The sequence below is a fragment of the Sciurus vulgaris genome, assembly GCF_902686455.1.
Source record: "Sciurus vulgaris genome assembly, chromosome: 8".
In the NCBI taxonomy this organism is placed as follows: domain Eukaryota; kingdom Metazoa; phylum Chordata; class Mammalia; order Rodentia; family Sciuridae; genus Sciurus; species Sciurus vulgaris.
In genome coordinates, this window is record NC_136468.1 from 61,045,724 (window position 1) to 61,064,718 (window position 18,995).

General features: G+C 33.7%; 1 protein-coding gene across 1 annotated transcript in view; it reads left to right on the forward strand.

The window, feature by feature from the left end:
* Positions 1-18,995, forward strand: part of LOC306667640 (cadherin-related family member 4-like) — a gene marked incomplete at both ends in the record, with an annotated part of 136,546 nt that overhangs the window by 85,406 nt on the left and 32,145 nt on the right. Inside the window, 4 exons of the mRNA XM_079150381.1 lie at positions 8,499-8,629; positions 10,304-10,396; positions 11,080-11,149; positions 13,981-14,017. Of these exons, the coding sequence (XP_079006507.1) occupies positions 8,499-8,629; positions 10,304-10,396; positions 11,080-11,149; positions 13,981-14,017 (331 nt within the window). The remainder of the gene's footprint in view (positions 1-8,498; positions 8,630-10,303; positions 10,397-11,079; positions 11,150-13,980; positions 14,018-18,995) is intronic.

The window sequence follows — 18,995 nt, forward strand, 5'->3', positions numbered from 1 at the left end:
TCCTGGTTAACCTTAGTTTTGGAATGTATACCTGCTTATTCAGAGGTCGCTTTCAGGGTAGGTACAGAAAAAGAAAGAAAGTAAGTCATCTTTCACGAACTGAATTAAATTCTTCCAACTTAAATCAAGATTGTCTAAAAAAGACAATGAGGTAACTGGCTAGACACTCTTTCCTGCAAACATAATCCCTAAGGAACGATGAATCAAAATTCCTGAAATGATCTGTGTGCAGCAAATTGAGCCCGTAATAAAAATTCCAGGACTAATGTCCTTTTGACAATATGGAAGATGGTAGAAACTTTAAGTCATTCTAATTTATAATTGTTTTTGACCCTTATTTCAACATGAAAAGTAGAAAGGGAAGAGCCTATAAAAAATGTCTGTCAATCTTTACATTGGTTGATTCTGATAACACCTCTATATTTCATGATGTGTCTAAGTATAATAAAAAGGATTTTACCCCATCAGTTAAGAACTAAAGAGACATTAGGTTCACAGAATGACAACTTTTGCAATTTTTCAGTGTCTTTCACTTAATCTGAACTTTAAAGACTACTCCCAAAGACATAATGGCAGCTTAGAGACTCATAACTTTATATGTTTGCTCCATTGTTGTGCTCATTGCACAGGTTCATTATTTTACAAACTTGCATCGCCTCATCAAAGACCAGCCCTTTATCATCATCATAAGTCATGTATGTCATAAGCCGATATGTACCAAATATTCCTGGTACTTGGTTCTCAGTCAAGAATTTAGATCACTGTGTACTGGAGCAGGCTCACTTCAGCTAATGGGAACCTAGCAATGAAAGCTTAGAGCTCAATATTCAGAAATGTTGCGGTCTAATTGTTAAAGTCTTCGGTAGATTAAAATAGGTCATGGTGGGAATAGTTGTACCATGAAACTGACAAATATCAATACCAGGGATTTTTTTATTGTCTTTTAAGAGTTGGTTTACTAGTACCCTACTAGGCCTATCCATCTTGCTCCCTAGAAGACTCAGGAAAGTAGACAAAAGGTAAAGTAAGATTAACAAATGCTTAAGTTTAACAAGCAAAAACGAAGCCACAGAAACAGGAAGGAATATGTATTTTATACATACCCTTTATCGCAAAGAGTAATTCAGCACTCTGTCAATTTTTAAAGGTCCAAGTATCTATACAAGCCACTGACATTTTCTGCCAACTTGAATCTAATCTTTCTTTTTGGTAAAACTACAGAAGAGACTAGAGCAATATCTTACTTGCTGTGAGCTATGCTTTAATACCCTGTCTTGTCAACCTAGAAAGCGGAGCTCATTTGTAGCATTGCTGAATTAAACTTCTCTTGTTCTTTGTATTTTTCAAATATGATGACTAAAATAGCAGCAGAGGAGCAGTGGTAATAATGGCCACAAACTGATTGCTTACTGAATGATACAAAATTACAGTTTTTTCCTCATATCAACCCTACTAACTAGGCAGCAACTCCCAAAGAAAGATTGACTTGTCCAGGGGGCTGGGGATATAGCTCAGTTGGTGGAGTGTTTGCCTTGCAAGCACAAGGCCCTGGGTTCAATCCCCAGTACCACAATAAATAAATAATAAATAAATAAATAAAATTGACTTGTCCAAATTGTGATAAATCATAAGGCCAGCTTGGGTCTGTTTCCACCAGCCATGTTTGTTCTGCTATTCTATTTAATTAATTCATATACCCCTTTTGAAGAAAAATAAGTCTCCCAGATTCCCAGCACTGATTTACATTATTTTTAATAAGAGGGATAAAAGAAAATATATTTGATTATAATGTTTTAAAGTGTGGTATGGTAGCAGAATTTTAACAAATCTGCCTCTTTTATCTCAAGTTATTTCTAAAAATAAATCAGTAAAGAAGATTGATGTAATGGTTCAATGATGATGAATTTAATATCTATATGTTTGGCCAGAATTAGAGACTATAAGGAGGCATATTAAAGGAAATCATGTCCATTTTTATCTGCTCTAACAGAGAATACAGGACATACGTATGATGGGATATGATGTATATATTACCCCCGAGCGGAACAATAATAAAAGATCCCTTAGATCTAGGGAGGGGCTTTTGTTGCATATCTTGGGTCGTTCTACTGTTCAACCCCTGTCTATAAACTATGCAGTTACTCTTCTTAAGTTGCAGACATGGGAACTAAGTGGCTAAGTCACTGTTATGATTTGAGTCTGGAATGTCCACTAAGGCTCATATGTTGAAAGCTTAGATCTCATGCAGAAATGTTCACACATGGGACTCTCAGGAACCAATCAGATCATAAGGGCTCTGACCTCATCAGTGATGTCATCATTAATGCATTGATAGGCTCATGGATGATGACATTATTGTGGAAACTTTAGAACATGGGACCTAGCTGGAGGAAATAGATCACTAGGGCTTACACTAAAAGGGTATTTTCCCTGGCCCCTCTCCTCCTTCTTTCTCTTTCTCTTTCCCTCTCTCTGTTTCATGACTGCCACATGGTAAGAACAACTGCTCCCCACCATCATGGGAGGAAATTATTTATGTTAGCCAAATGATCATGACCTGAAGCCTCTGAAATTGTGAGCCAATATTAATTTTTCCTCCTGTAATTTGTTTTTCTCAGATATTTTGTCACAGTGACAAAAACCTGACTAATAAAATATTTTTATGACCCTGAAGACATTTCACTTTCTGCTGTGTTGAGAAGTGGCATGTTATGCAACTGTTTGAGCATTTATCTCTATGTGCATTGTGCCGCATTAGCCAATCTATTTTTAAAAGTTCCACGAATAAATAGAATCACATTTTACATTCATTTTCTTCTTGTTCTTTGTGTCCATCCAACTCCCAGTAGGAAATAGATATAGAATAACTTACAAGAATTTGGAAGGAGGTATTTGAAAAGGTATGGGCAGCATGAAGGAAAACTAGCATGGAGTACATCAGACTATCATTTTAGAAGTAAAATTATATCCTGGATATTGATATATAATTTCCTTTTCTGACTCTATTTAGCTACTGTTTTGTCTGAAAGTAAATAAATCATCCTGGGCAACTTGACAGCAAAGCTAGAATTTATTTTTAAGAAAATAATGTCTTACTGAACAAAACTGAGAACATTACTTACACTATTCTCGTTTGGTAGTTTATCTCATTTAGGAAATAAAATTCTTGTAAATAAATCACCATCCTTCCCCAGTAAAAACTAAGATTGTGTTTGGTCACATAAACTGAACTTCCTACATAAAAGTCCTATAAGGTGTGACACCTTCTCCAGTTGAAAATATAAATCCCATCTACATATGATTTTCCATATGTGGGAAGAACATTGTATCTAACTTTAACAAGAAGCCAGGCATAAGTACAAGTATAAAGCAATGCTCAGTTCATGATGCAGATTCTGAATTTTTATCATAGTTATTATACACTTGCACATTTCAGTATATTGATATCACATTTCATATTATTTTCATTTTAAGATAGAATTTTTTCAAAACTTAGCATAATTTATTTTTAAAAGTTATTTGTGAAGAAGCCAATAATGTATTTAACATTTTACAGCATACAAGGAAAGTTCCATGGTCTTCAGAGGATAATAATGTGGGCCATCAAAGTGGGACAAATCACTGGACTCAAAGAGATTGAAAAAATTATTTACATCATTTTTTCCCTTTATTAATGTCTTTTTGCTAATGGTTTTGTCATTATACAAAAATGATAGTTGGACAATTATTTTAAAATAATTTTCCATATTCTTTTTTCTTTTTATGTATTTATTTTCATTTGATGATATATATTAATTTAATTAGTACTAGGATATGAGAGTAAATAAGTTTTAGGAGTAATATCAGAGTTCAAAAGAAAAGCAGTTGACTTTTTTCGTATAGTAACAATGCTCATAAAACACTTTAGACATTAATTTCTAAAATTCTTATCATATTTTTTTCATTCATAGGACCACCAAGCCTTATAATTAAAGGGAAATGAGTTTTTCAAGCAAAAGTTTGATATGAAAGAAATGATAACAGTCTAATTTTATACAGACTCCATTAAACTAATTTCTACATTGAGAGTAGACAATCTTGAGTCTCAAGTAATATAACAGAGTGACCGTGAGAATGAAGCAGGTCCTGGCTCAAATCCCATGTCTCCCAGTCCAACTGTGTAAACCTGTGTGCTGAGCTATTACCACACTTGAGCTTCCATTTCCAATTATTTATAGCTCTTAGTTCAGAACCCAGAAAATATGAGGTCATTAATCCTTAGTAGCATTGTATTATTGTTTATATTTATTAATTGATTGAAGATACAAAAATAGATTGTTTGAAAACATTAGGAAGGCATAAGTGATTACTGAGACAGTCATAAAACCTCAAGTTCTCGTGTAGAGTCTGCATTAAGAAAAAAAAAAAAGTCGTGCTTTATTTATATTACTGATTTTTTTCTAAAACTTATTTTACAATATTTATTAATTTTTATCAGAATTTTAGTAAGTTGGCAAAGCTAACATTTCTGCTTAAATTAGCAGTGTTTTACTACTAAAAACTACTTAACATTTCTTATAGAAGTCTGGTCCATATTTACCTGAAAGTATTTGGGACACAGCATACATACATGAATTAGAACTTCTTATGGACAATCTTTTAAAGAAAATCTTCAGTGAGAGTTAAACAAAATAATTGAAAAGTCAGTAGAAATAACATAAATTATGTTCTATTAGGTTATAGCCTTGCACATCTGCTGTGACTCTAATACCCACTGACGAAAGCTGTCATGACAGGGAAGATTATCATTATTGTCTCTTCTGTGAAATATAACTAGTTAAGTAATTAAAGTTATGAATCAAACCAAATTAACTGCACACAGCTGTAAGAAGCTTAGTGCGTGACTAAATGACAGACGGGAAATTCTTTTGTTTTCATTGTTGATTTACCTAATGTTGAGATAAATGTCTGATGACATACAAAGTCCAGTGTCCTGTCAATCCTTAGCCATTTATTTCATCACTCCTCAGGATCTTAACAGGGAGGAGTAACTGCTCAATCATCAAACTGTATAAGTACCTTTGTGCTGTCTGCTTGGGGAAACATGCAACAGAAAAAAAAAAAAAAATTCAACCTATGTGTAATAGCAAATTTAAAATCAGTAAAAAGGGTGCACTTTGTACAATAATACATAGGTGACCTAAAATAATGTTCAGAAGGTTTAGGAGATAAAGAAAACAAATTTTAATAGTTTTATCTTCAGAGAAAATATTCAATTCATATTTGAACAAAACTTCCTAATTATGAAATTTGTGCATACACCCATCCATACATAAAACTTTTACATTAAATAAATCCATCATTTGATTTAACCAAGTTCAAAGTTTCAACTATTTTTTTGCCATGTTGTGAAAGAGAGAACAGAGAGATCAGGAATTTAAATGATTTTCTCAAGGTTGCAGACTTAGTAGAACCAGGGAGACAGAGAAATGCTCGAGGTCTGAGGAATCCTCTGACCAGTGAGTGAGTTGGAAGAAAAGGAGTGAGATAAAGTGAAAAATAAAGGGGTCATATCTTGAAAAGATTTATAAGCCACAGTGTGTATAGAGATTTATTTCCAATGAATCAAATTGCAAGTCCATTTTGACCAGTGCTTTAAAGGTAAACAGATGTAGGCTGGACAATGTAGCAAGATATGTCTTGAAGAATATGAGAAACTCCACGACAGAGACTTGAATTTTATGTAGGCCTTTGATGGACAGAAATAAAGCAAAGATATTTTTAAATGATGGCAATTAAGGAACAAATGTAAGATCATGTGGTTTATTCACAAAAGATGAACAATCAAGAGTGTCTAGAGTCCATGAAGAGGGTGACCAGAGGCAGGGCCAGAAAAGTAGGTTAGGTTGACTGATAAAGACCCAGAGCCAATGCCATCGACTTTGGGCTTTATTTTATAAACAACATAAAAGTCAGTTTAGATAGTTTTAGAATTGAAAGTAGAACAGCAGAGTCAAAGATAAAATAGGACAAGACCAGAGGTAGCAAGTGCAGTCAGTTTGGACTATAAAAAATAACACAAGAGCGTATGCCTTTGTCCTCATGATTATTATCCTCAGGGGGCTCCAAAGAGTATAAAGCAATTAAAACATGAGGGGATAATAAGCTATGGAAACATCAAGTGTATGCAATGCTAATCCCCAAATTCAGTTTTTTTTTAAGATTGTTTTGAATCACCAATTGAAAGGGTGTAAAGAGAAAGCTAAGTCTGCACATAAAACACAGTTAAATATTTATTCAGTGTACATGGATTACTAGAGGGATTAGAATAGCTGTATGTATTGTACAAAAGATGTTATAAGGATCAAATGAAACGAGATATGAAAGCTCTTGTAATAAACATGTTATGTAAATATAAGTCATTAATATTATATTTAATCCCTGTAGAAAGGTTTTGCTCTTTTTATATCATTGCAGCAACAAAGTAATATCCCAACTTGTCTTAGGCTTTGAAATGTTAAAAAAAAATGTTGCTTTTTAAAACAAAAGCTTTAGATATATTTTGTGTAAGTACATGAGAAAAAGGGAATGAAAGAGAAAAGAAACAGGAAAATATACCCTTGTTTATCAGGCAAGCAAAGTATAAGTGAGGATGATTCTTTGATCCAGCCTCTAAACAATTTTCTGATGCCTTTAATTGGCTCTATACAGCTGGTTTCTCATGGAAAAAAACACATAGTGACTTTGACATGAAAGCTATGGTGATTTACAGACCCTTTGATACAGATTAGATATTTTCTTAAAACTCTCACAATATCCTCAGTTTCACAATCAGCTGAAAAGAACGTGGTGCTTGAAGAGATGCAAATCTATATGTGAACACCAGTTCTGCCCCTTGTGGCCATAGAACTCCAGGTAACACACCAAGCCTCCCTGGGCCTCTATTTCTTTTCTTTTCTTTTTTTTTTTTTTTTTTTTTTTTGGTAAACTGGTGGTGGTGAACACCTCTCTTTTAGAATGGGTATTAAGGTAAACTTAAATAACTTAGCTAAAAGAATTAGACCAGTTCTGGTAAATGGTGGGTAATAAATAAATGCCGGCCCTACCCTTTTAGGCTGTACAGTTCTATATGCTATAAGGTGATCCTTGGAATATAGTAAGTATTTAGTAAATACTTTTTGGAAAGAAAGAAGAAAGGAAGAAAAACAGGTGTAGACTAGAGTTTCTTTCTTTGTAGTAATAATGGTATTCTTCCCAACTGCACTTGGTAGGGGTATTATTTTTTAGGAGCTGAAAACAGAACTAGGCGATTAAGTGGTAATCAAGTTGTCTGTCATCTTTTCATCTTTTTATTATGTGGAAATACAGTATAGTATTATTAGGAAAATAAAGGTACAGTATTTCATCGAACATGTGGGAGACTAGACTAATTTCTTGATCTTTCTTGTCCGGGCATGCCCATACTATTGTACTATAAACAGAATGTTTAGTAAGATAATACTTAATCTTGACAACTACAGTGATCAGGATTCTTCTCACTGAATCACGTAAATAGTGCTATTTCTGCTATCACCATTGTTGATCCTTTTCAAAAAGGTCTGTTCCCCCTGCCTTTTACTTTCATTTATTTATCTATTTTTCATATATGTGAAGCCAGCCTCCTAAATTAGGTTACTTAAAAAATGGCACACTTAATGCATGTGTTCACAGAATTTATCCTGTCTTATGCTGCCATCTGCTGGGAACATATTCCATCTTAGTGACAGACACCAGGTTAAAATCTACCACAAGCTTTGCATGAATTACTGGCTTCTTAAGTGGTCCGCCTGAGATGGTGAGGGGGATTCACCTGGGAAAAAAACCTTTTATGATAGGAAGCAGAAAAGAGAAGCTGCGATCTGACTAATTTTTAAAATAATACTTTACCCTGTAAACATCTTGCTGATTCATTCTACCTGTCATTTAGCCAACACTCTCTAATGCCTTCTCTGTGCCAAGAGCTGCATAGAAATGGTCCTTCTTTAATAGTTTACTTCCCAGTAGAAAAAGTCAGAAATAAAAGTAATAAATATGGTGAAATATTCTATGTTGCTATGGTAGAAATATGAGCAAAGAGAGTGGGTAAGGCAATTTCTACCTCAAAGTCAAGGTTCTTACAAAAGCAAAGGCAGAGGATGACCCTGATATGGAACCGATGCTCACCAAGAGGGCAAGGCAGCAAAGAGAGTTCTGGCTGCATGCAATATTACGAACAAAGATATTGACTTTTAAAGAGAAACATTTGTTTGTCTTTAGTAATAGAAAGAGGAGTTAGTTTAATATGCTGTATGTGAAGTTTTCATTTTTCAAATAAATATCAAGTGAAAATCTTTTTTTTAAATTTATATGAATATCTTATTTTAATAATTTGAAAGAAGAAACAGTGATGTGGGAAAAACTCAGTGAATGCTATATATTTTCGTCAAAATACCATTGACAATACCAGTTAATGTGTAGTAAACATTTCTTGTATTTCTCAGATAACTACTTCTGTCTTGAAGAAGATATCCTATTACTGGATCCCTGATAACTGGTTTTCTGCAGTATTAACTTTAACAGGAGCTCTTTTTATGGTGTGCCTGTATGCTGGCGCATGGTGCCTCTTCAAAGAGTAAGATTTTAGTTTTGCTCCCATTTGAATTTGCTTGAATTCCATAAAAGCCATCAAGGATACCTTTAAAAGACCAGGATGAAAGTGGAAAGGAAAGGTTAAGGGAAATTCACCTATTACTTTTAGTGCTTCATAAATGTTATCCTTGCTGATAATCTCAACAAAGCTGAGAGAGAACAGTATCACTGTTTTAGATTAGACTCAGGATGTTAACTAAGATCTTCTGGTTCAAAAGCTAATGCTCTTTCTCTAAGTGATCAATCCAATGATACAAGCTTTTAAACAGAGGAAAAAGAAATCAGATTTTGAAAGTTCCTACAGAAAATAAATAAAATTTAGTTGATACATATGTAAACAAGATTTACCCACCTAAGGATAGATAGAGGTTCTCAAACTGTAAGAAAAAGAATTTCAGCGGTAACTATAGGAGGATTGAATTCATTTAAGAATTATTTTCTGAGTTCTTATGGTTCAGATATTGTGACAGGTAACCAGAATACAGAGATGATAACAGATAATACCTGCCCTCAAGGAGCACCATCTTGGTATAAAGAGCACAGGAAAAATGAATGGTTACATAGATTATAAGGGAAAGTGATAGGAGGGTAATTGGTATTTAAACATATTTCTGCAATGTACCTAAGTCTTGCCTAGAGGGATTGGGTAGGAACTTTTCACTGGCAAAGTGCTACTGAGGTTGGATTTTAAAGAGCCAGTGGAAGAACACAGAAAAGACTCACAATATATTTAAAAGAGATTTGGTGTTCTTTTGAAAAGCATAGAAATGTAAACAGGTTAATATGAACTCTACTGTTTTACTCTTGTTAGAAAGTAATGTTAGTTACTAGTAGGGTTGGTTCTTACCCTGGAGTATGGAGTGTCGATTCCACAAGGTAATACGTGTTAGCCTGAAAGTAAAGGTTTAGGAAGGACAACCAAGACCTTTATATAAAATGGAGATAGTTTAGGGAACTTAAATTTCTGTTTTGAAGGAGAAATATGCCTTAGAATATTATGTTAATTTGTAATTATAGTATAAACTGTCTGAATAAAAATATAATTTATTATTAAAAAAAAAAACAAGAAAGTCAGTGAATTAAGAAGGTACAATCAATGGTTTCAAAAATTTTCTCTTTTTTTATGAGGAATTCCTGGTCTTAAACCTACCTTATCATGGAATGGTTCTATGGATGTGCTATAACCAAGCATGATAGAAATTAAAGTGCTAAATACAGTATCTGTTAAACTAGAAACTTTTCATTTATCTAATGTTATATATATATATCTCATAGTTCCCCCTAAATGTAGAAATGTTATTATGAAATATTTTTAACATTTAAAAAGTTATTTGCTGTTATTTTAAGCCACCACCCAATCCCCAAATCATTATTTTCTTATGGAAGTTTTATTAAAATGAAGGATAAAATTATAAAATTAATTTAATTTATCCTTATAAAATTAAGGATATTGTGTTCATTTTAAAATTCAAACAAAATTTTTAGTAACTGGCATATTTAGATTAAGTTGTATTTTTTTGGCATGAGAAGGGTTAACTGGGAAGTTCAATGCTATTTTTATTAAGATTGAAGCAGGGAACTAATTTTGATAAAAAATAAGCACTTTGGTTTCTTTTGTCAATGTCCTCCATGTCCCCTCCACTCCCTTTAACTTTAGTGTTCCTGCCTGTTCAAGATTATTTCCTCACTGCCACAAACATCAGGAGCATCAACCAAGTCTCACTGTGAAGGAGCCAGTGCGGATACCAAGGTAAAAGCAGATTTGATGTTTTAAAGGAAGGAATTTTAGACTTTACAAGCTAGGTCCTAAATGCTTCAATATACTTTAAACTTAGAAATAGAAGATTTTGATTAATATTTTTAAAAGTTACATTTAAATTCTTTGTTAATTTTTTAAGTAGCCCAAACTTAATTCATCAATATTTATTGACCACCTAAATAGGATTTCAAGTATGGAGACATAGTAGAGAGCAGAATTGTATTTATAAATGCTCATTATGACCTAGTATTGATTTTCTGTTGCCATTGAATAGCATTAGTACTGTTTTCAAGTTAAGTTATTTGTTTAATGATAAGAGGCATAAGAGCCACAGGGATGAGAACAAATATCGTGTTTCAAGAAACCAAATGAAATATATAAACTTATACTTAGAACAGCATCGAGATCCATTACTTTATTTAGAAGAGGTACTAAGATTATTAATAATAAACACTTCCATTAATCTTAATATAGGAACATAAGTGATTCTGAGTTATAAAAGGCTATTAAGAGCTACTTTACAGACTATTTAAATATAGCATTGTGTAGTGTTGGCTTACCTATTATAAAAGAAACTATTGCATCATTTATTTGTGCACATAACCACTAAAATATATCTTTTGTGTTAGAGATTAAAATAAATATTTCAAAATTTTCTTTAATGCTTTTTGTAGGCATGGAAACTTACTGAGTAGTGATCCCGAACCAAACACAAAACCAAACTTGCTGCCTGGAAATCATCAGGTAAGGACAAAGAGAGAACTCATGTCAGAGACACTAGAATAGTTATTCTTGCATTTTTCATGGAGTCCAGACAATAATACATTTGAAAATAAACTGTAGTGAATGTGAACTCATAAATCAAAATGAGAGAATATATGGACTTCAACTGAGTGTAGAAGTGAAAATTGAAAAAGGAGCTAACATTCTACTTTAAGTGCTTGACATTGGTGACAGTGATGAGGGAAATGATATAGCAGGAGAAATCTAAATTGATGGTGTATTGGTGAAATGGTTTTCAAATTTCCTTTACCATGTTTTCTCCCTTTTGAAGGATGAAAAAAATAGGTGAGATTAAATTGCAAACCACAACGTTTTGCTAAATTGCAGGATTAATTTTTATGTAGAACTGCATTTGATTCAATGCCTTTGGAGCGGTAAAGTATTTTCCAGTTACTACAAAGGCCATTAGCATATATATTACTCTAATCGGTAATATTAATTCTGTAGGTATTTATGCAACACTTAACGATTACAGGCCACTCTTCTGATTACTTGGGAGAATTTTAGGAAGCATAAAACATGGCTTTCACTCTTCAAGAACCCATAATCCCGCTGGTAAAGATATAAGTAAAAAATTATAGGGAATAATGTATGACAGTTTATTAATTCTTCTTAACATGCAGAGTGCATCCAATCAGCTCCATAAGAATTCAGAGAACAGCAAGGTCTTTGGGAGGTAGATCAGAGAAAATTTTGTGAAAGAATTAGCACTAGAGATATGGTGAAGAATTGGTGTATGTTTATAGATGGAGAAGAGTGGAAAGAGGTTGCAGAGTCTTGACATGAAGTATGGTGAACAAATACCAAGACTTTTTACTAGCTTTACTTCCACTTGGACCAGTATTCCTTTCTCTTTTACTTTTCTCATATCTTAGGACTCTGTTTACTTACCCTGCGATCTTCTCCAATTCTATCACTCAGCCTAAGTTAAATGCATCCCCAGAGCCGACATCATTGCTTTTTTGCCACATTATTGCTTTCACTTTTGTGCACTAATGGAAATGTTCCTGAAGAACATCACCATGGAATGTATGCACAAACATTTTCTCAAAGCTTAGACAGGCACTAAGTGACTTATCTTTCCTAAATTTCTTCCTTGTGCAGAGTACATCTCTTTCCTTCTTTACATATTACTGCTTTGGGAGTATGTATCGTCAAAATTTAATGATCCTTACCTATTTTTATTATTATTTCCCAATTCTTCAGTGACTTTAATTCTTAGCTCCCAGGGTTTTTCCTTTTATACTTCCTGGCATATTAATAGCATATTTAGCCTCCACAAAAATAATCAAAATATATCATGGCTGATCATTCTTTTAACTCCTTTGTTCCTTTTAATTTGTCCTTCTTCCTATTCCAGACACCCATTCCTATGGTCACACTCAAGACTGTAACATTATCAATAATTATAACACTTCAAAAATCTAGTGTCCAAATATCACACTCTGATTATTATCCAACTTAATCCAAAATATTTAGGTTTATTAATTTATTCCAAATCTTCTATGCTAAAAACCTTGTTACTTTTTCTTTCTCCATTACTTCTCTAATGTCACTTTACTGCTTATCCTGATTGGATTTCATTGTCCAGCATTGTTACTTTATTCACAAAGAGCTCACTCTTTGTCACACCATCTCCTTCAAATTCAGGTAAATAACTTCAGCCCTGATTAAAGCAATCTGTCATTGAATCTGTGACTGCATTTAAGCAGCAGTGTGTTCCTATTGAAAGTAACACAATTATGTGCTCTGGACTCAGTTCAGATTTATGACAATGTTTTCAAATCGTAGCGTAATGTAACCACACCAGACTATAGATTCCAAATAAATTCACTTTACCACCTTCAGTGATGAAAATTCAGTTCTCCTGCTTTTCTCAAATCTCCAACACATCCATCTCTTCTCGCTCTCAACTGTGATTTATCTGCACATTTCACAAACAAAAGACATATTAAATTTAAAAACTCTCTCAGGCCCTTAAAACCAACTCCACAAACTTGGTTGCATTAGTAACATATATCCTGACTTCCCAGGTCCAGAGGTGGTATCCTTGCTTCCATGTATATGCATCCATTCCAGTTATAATTTGGGTACCCAGGTCTCTGGTCTTCTCATGGAAACATTTTCTCTCTATCTTTTACTGCTAGATTATTTGCATAACCCGATATGACTTAATGTTTTCTACTTTTGAAGTACTTCCTCTGACGCTTTCTGCAACCATCCCTTTTCTGTTACCCTGCAGAGTACTATCCTTCAAAATAGTTGTGTAGGCTGGCTATACATAATTTCTGACCTCCAAATATCTATTCAACTCAGTGAGAGATCTCCATGTATTCAATACTCCACTAAAATAGCCGTTATCTAAATTGTCAATGCCACACAATTTGTGAGAGGTATGACCTAATTTTGATTTCTTTATACTTATTGTTACAAAGTCAATAGGAAGGTGATAGTGCACAGTTTTTCTAGCTGCCCTGAGAACACTGTGTAATGGTGAGCAATATTTGAATATGACCTGAGTACAGTTCTAATATCAACAAGTAAATTGTTCTGAAACTATCTGGAGGCTTTCAGTATGTTGTAAGTAATGACTTAATACATAAGTAATTAGATAAGACAATTATTTTATTCAGTTGTCATATTTCTTGGAGTATAAATGACTCCAGTAGAGTGGGCCGGTGAATTGCAAAGTAGTAATTCCATTAGGAATTACAAGGTCATTGACAGTGTCACTATTGACATTTAGGAAGACCATTTGAAATAAAATAACAATTGTACTTTTTTTCTTCTAGTTGTCAACAGTTTATGATGGACATGCAATTGACCCTGGTAAGAAGCAGAATATGGTATCAATGTTCCTATGTTTAAAAAGTACTTTTTAAACATGAAATATTTCACAATACTAAGGAACATCTTATGGTGTGATTAATGTAAAGTTTTGATTATGTAAAATATTCTTGGAGAATTACAAGTGCTTATTTTTGCTTAAAGATCCAAGTATATAATAATAAGTTGTTCTACTGTTTTAAAAAATCCATTAATTTTTCTTTATCACAATGACTCATGAAATTTTTAGATACTTTTTCTTGAAATCTATATTCTGAAAACTCACAAACCCTATTCTTTAAGTAGTTTCAAATACTTTCTAGATATCCCACATAAATCTCCATTACTACCTGAGTGGCCTTAATTAATCACTTTTGCCTGCCAAAGCAATAGCCTCCTAATTGGCCTCCCTGTTTCTTTACTAAATTTCTTAAATTCAAACACTACTTCCACTGTTACTGGGTAATGACACAACTCTTCATGAACAACATTGTGTGGGCATGTTCTAAGTGCCAGTCCCTGTGAGCAAAAAGCACATAATATTCAGTCCTTATGAAGCCACAGAAGAGATAATAACATTTCAAATTTTCCTACAAGGAAATACAGACAGAGCTAAATTTACATTGTTAAAATTACAAATCCTTAGCAAATGAAAATTCTTCACTATCCCTAGAAAATTCAATCTCAAATATATTCTGTCAGTTCTGTGAGTATAGCACAATTAGCTTAGTAAGTTGGTCACAACATATCATGCCTTTATTTTTTTGTGAAGAATATTCTTGTTATATCACTTTTTCATTTTATGTTCTTTCTGTCCAACTTTACCCTTCCTTAGCTAGCTAAGTCCTATTTGTAAAATGAGACAGCTCAGACATCACCTGGATAAACTTCCCTGAATGGGTGTGTCACCACTGTGTTCCTAAGACACACTTCCCTGAATGGTGTGTCTCCCACTGTGTTCCTAAAACACCATCATGTATGATATCATTGGCCTCTATCTTTGTCTTTCTTCTTGGAGATATTAATTTAATGTTTATCCTCAGTGCCAAGTAAATACTAGGTACCCCACTCACATTTGCTTAAGAGGGGATTTGCTATTTAAGAGATTGCTGGTAACCTTTAAAAAGGTAAACATCTTGGTACAAGGGATTAATGACTGAATGACATGAGTACTCAAGTAGCACAACATAAAGGGATAGCTATGAAGTTTTTTTGTCCTTCAAAAGTCCTTTTTTTTTTTTTCAAAAGTCCTTTTTGACTCAAGAGATAATCCAAAGTATTTTTGTCCTAAAATATGACTCTCTTATCTGTGTGTATATATATTATGATAAGGGAGAAATTTTACTAGAATAATAAATGGAAATAAAATTTTGTTCATATGATATAGAGATAGAGGGAAGAACTGGGGATTGGGAAAAGGGAAGTTTGCACTGGAGCCATAACTTCATGACTTAATTTTCATATAATTTGGAGGAAGCACTCAATCTGTTTCAACTTCAGTTCCCTCACCCGTGAACTGGAGGTATCATTCTTATTAAAAGGTGCTGAAATCTGTGTCCTAGTCATAGCAGTTCTCCTTGACTGGGGTTGAGAGGTGTTAAAGGCCTGCTTACCTCCCAGGTGATTCAAGTGTGCAGCGGATTGAGACACTGCCCAAGGCAGAAGGAAGGACATTCTTAATGTCCTTTACATCCTGTCGCTCATGCCTGGTTTATGATTGGGATAGGTTGACCCCATTAGGAGAAACAGGCTCTGAAAAATGAAGGAAGAAGTGAAGCAGGAAGCAGGAGATAATAGGTAAGAATGAGAATAAAATAGCCAACAGGAGGAGTGAGTTGTGAGTTCCTAGGGTAGGAACTGTGATTGAAGTGGGGCATCCAAAAGTTAATCTGTCTGTGGATGGAGAGAAGCATTATGTTGGCTGAGCTTTGAATAACATAAGTTAAACCAAAATAAAAATACATGAAAATATTTACTACCTGTTATTTATGTTAAACTTTGAAAAAAAACATGTATAATAAAAAATATGCTGATCTTAAATTTCATATGCTACAAAATGAATATAGACAAACATCCTGTATACCATGAAAACTTGTTGAAATGACAACTTCATATCTCCATCAAAATTTCAGCAAATGTATTCAGGAGCAATGTTTTCCAAGATTGCCTAATCCTAAGAATTATCTGAGATGCTTAAAACATTATAGATTTATGGGCCCCACCCCTGCTCTTTAAGGAGAAGGATTTGGAAATGTGTATTTTTAACCAATATTTTGAATTATTGTAAAGAGAGTAGTAGTTAGAAAACACTAATTTGAATAACTGTGTAACTTCCAGACTGATTAGTGTGCCACTTGATATAGCACGTGATGGCACTACCACAACACAAAAATCTGATCTTAAACTCAATTTAATAAAAAAAAGTTTTCTTTTTGTAAGAATTTTTTTGTAAGAATTGGGTAAAATTAAAATAATAGCAAAGGCTTGTCATGAAAAGCAACTGTCTTCCAGATCCCCCCATGTCACCCCACTACATACCTACCTATCTCTGAGGCAACCATAATTAGATTCCACCATGGCAAGTGAAATAAGTCAAATTCAGAAGGTCAATAGTCATATATTTTCTTTCAAATGTGGAAGCTAAAAAGAGAAAGGAAAGAAAAGTGGCAGGGTGATCTTGTGAAAATCAGCAGAAAACCGGGAGGTAGAAAGAGAGCAGAGAGCAAAAGTACTGGGAAGTATTGGCTAAAACTATATTGTTATATTGTGTGCATGTATACATGTATGCATGTATGAATATGTAACAATAAATCCCATAGTTACATACAACTGTAATGCACCAATTAAAATGTGGAAAAATTTTAAAAAGTTAATAAATTATAATCCATGCTATAAAGTGGTTATGTAAATCCCCTTCACTGAACGGACCAAATAACATTCAAGTGTGCCATTTTATTTGCAACATAATCACTCTTCAAACCTTTTCCATCATACAGCTTTATCAGAAAATACATTTTCAGCAACAATTCCAATACATCTTTGTAGTTTTAGCACGTTACATAAGGGTGTTTGTATATGAAGGACTATACTATTTTGATCACAAGCATCAAAAATTTAGACAAGGTATATTTTTTAATAAGAAAAATATAACAATAAATGAAACTCCTAGCAAATGTTCTATAGTGGTCAGATTGCCTTGTGCACCCTCCGTCATGTATTCCCCAACCTTGGAGGCCACTGCTATAAACCCGGGGTTGTAGGCTGTAGTCTACATAAAGGAAGATATTGTTATCATTAAGGTCAATTCACTTTTCCTGCTTTCTATCCATTGTAATTAAGGCATGCTTTGGTGGATTTTATATCTGAAATGACTTCATGAAATAAATTTTCTTACTGATGAAAAAAATGATGTTTTTACCAATTTCTCAAAATAATTTTATTTCAACTCCAACATTATTAGTTTTTATTCTTCCAAAGATGTACCTTTCAGAACTCTCTGCTATCCCCTTGCACAACCTGAAGTAGTCGTTACAGTAATCTTGTTTCTATTCCAATATTTTTCTTCACTATACATTCAACCTGGACAAATGTGACCCATGTGTGTGTGGTGTGCTGATACCCATAGGGAAGTTTATCCATAGTTTTATCATATTCAGTAAAGGAGAGTGAGTGTTCTCAGCCAGTGATGGTCAACTCCACATACTGCGTGCTTTCTTCAGATGGAAAATAACTCACTCATCTCTGTATTTATTCACCACTGTTTCAGGTCCTGGTGAATAACTGTGACTTTTATGTTCAAAAAAAAGTAGACAAAAAAAAAAAAAAAAGAGTGGATTAGGTACACCATGTTTGCTATTAAAAGGTTTTAACTCTTAACTCAAGAGGAAGAAGAAATATGAATGGTCAATGAATATATGAAAAAATGTCTGACATCTCTAGCAATTAGACAAATGCAAATTAAAACTACACTGAGTAAGAATGGCAATTATCAAGACTACACGTAACAATAAATGTCAGTGAGGATGTGGGGAAAAGGGAATACTCATACATAACAAATTGGGTCTGCAAATTCGTGCATCTACTCAGGAAAGCAGTGTAGAGATTCTCAAAAAACTAGAAATGGACTCACCATTTGACCCAGTCATACCACTCCTTGTTATATACCCAAAGGACTTAAAATCAGCTTACTACAGTGATGCAACTGCACAGTTCACAATAGCTATGGACCCAGCCTAGTGCCTTTCCACAGATGAATAGGTAAAGAAAACGTGGCATATTTACACAGTGGATCAATACTTAGCCATAAATAAGAATGACTTTATGACATTTGGTTTGATCTACATACTGTCATGCTAAGTGAACTAAGCCAATCCCCAAACCAAATGTAGAATGTTTTAGCTGATATGTGGAAGTTAGTCCACAATAAGGGGTGGGGTGATAGAAGTTCACTGTACTAGACAAAGGGGAGTGAAGATAAGGAAGGGGGGATAGGAAAAGGCAAAACAGTGGGGTGACTCTTACACACTTTCTATGTACATACATGAATACACCATGGTGAATCCCACCAACATGTACATCCACAAGAAATTAACTATAGGTAAATGGCAAAAAGATCAGAAGAGGGAATGGAGCAAGGGTTGGGCAAGGGAAAGTAGGGGTTGGATGAAGAGTCTGAATTAGAACAAGGTATAGTCCATGCTTTTATAATTATTTCAAAATGATTCTACTGTCGTGTGTAACCAAAAAGAACCAATTAAAAAGTAATTATTAAAATTATAAGTTATCTCCACAAAATAAATATTAACTATTGTATTTAACAAAAATAGAAAACATTTCCCTTACCTTTATTGGCCTGCTTTTGTATTTCCATCATCTAATAGAAATTCAAGTTTTTATAAATATTTTGACAAAGTACTTTTTTTTCTTTTTCATCAGTGACAGGAATATAATATCTATTGAACAGTCAGACAGGAGAAGTCAA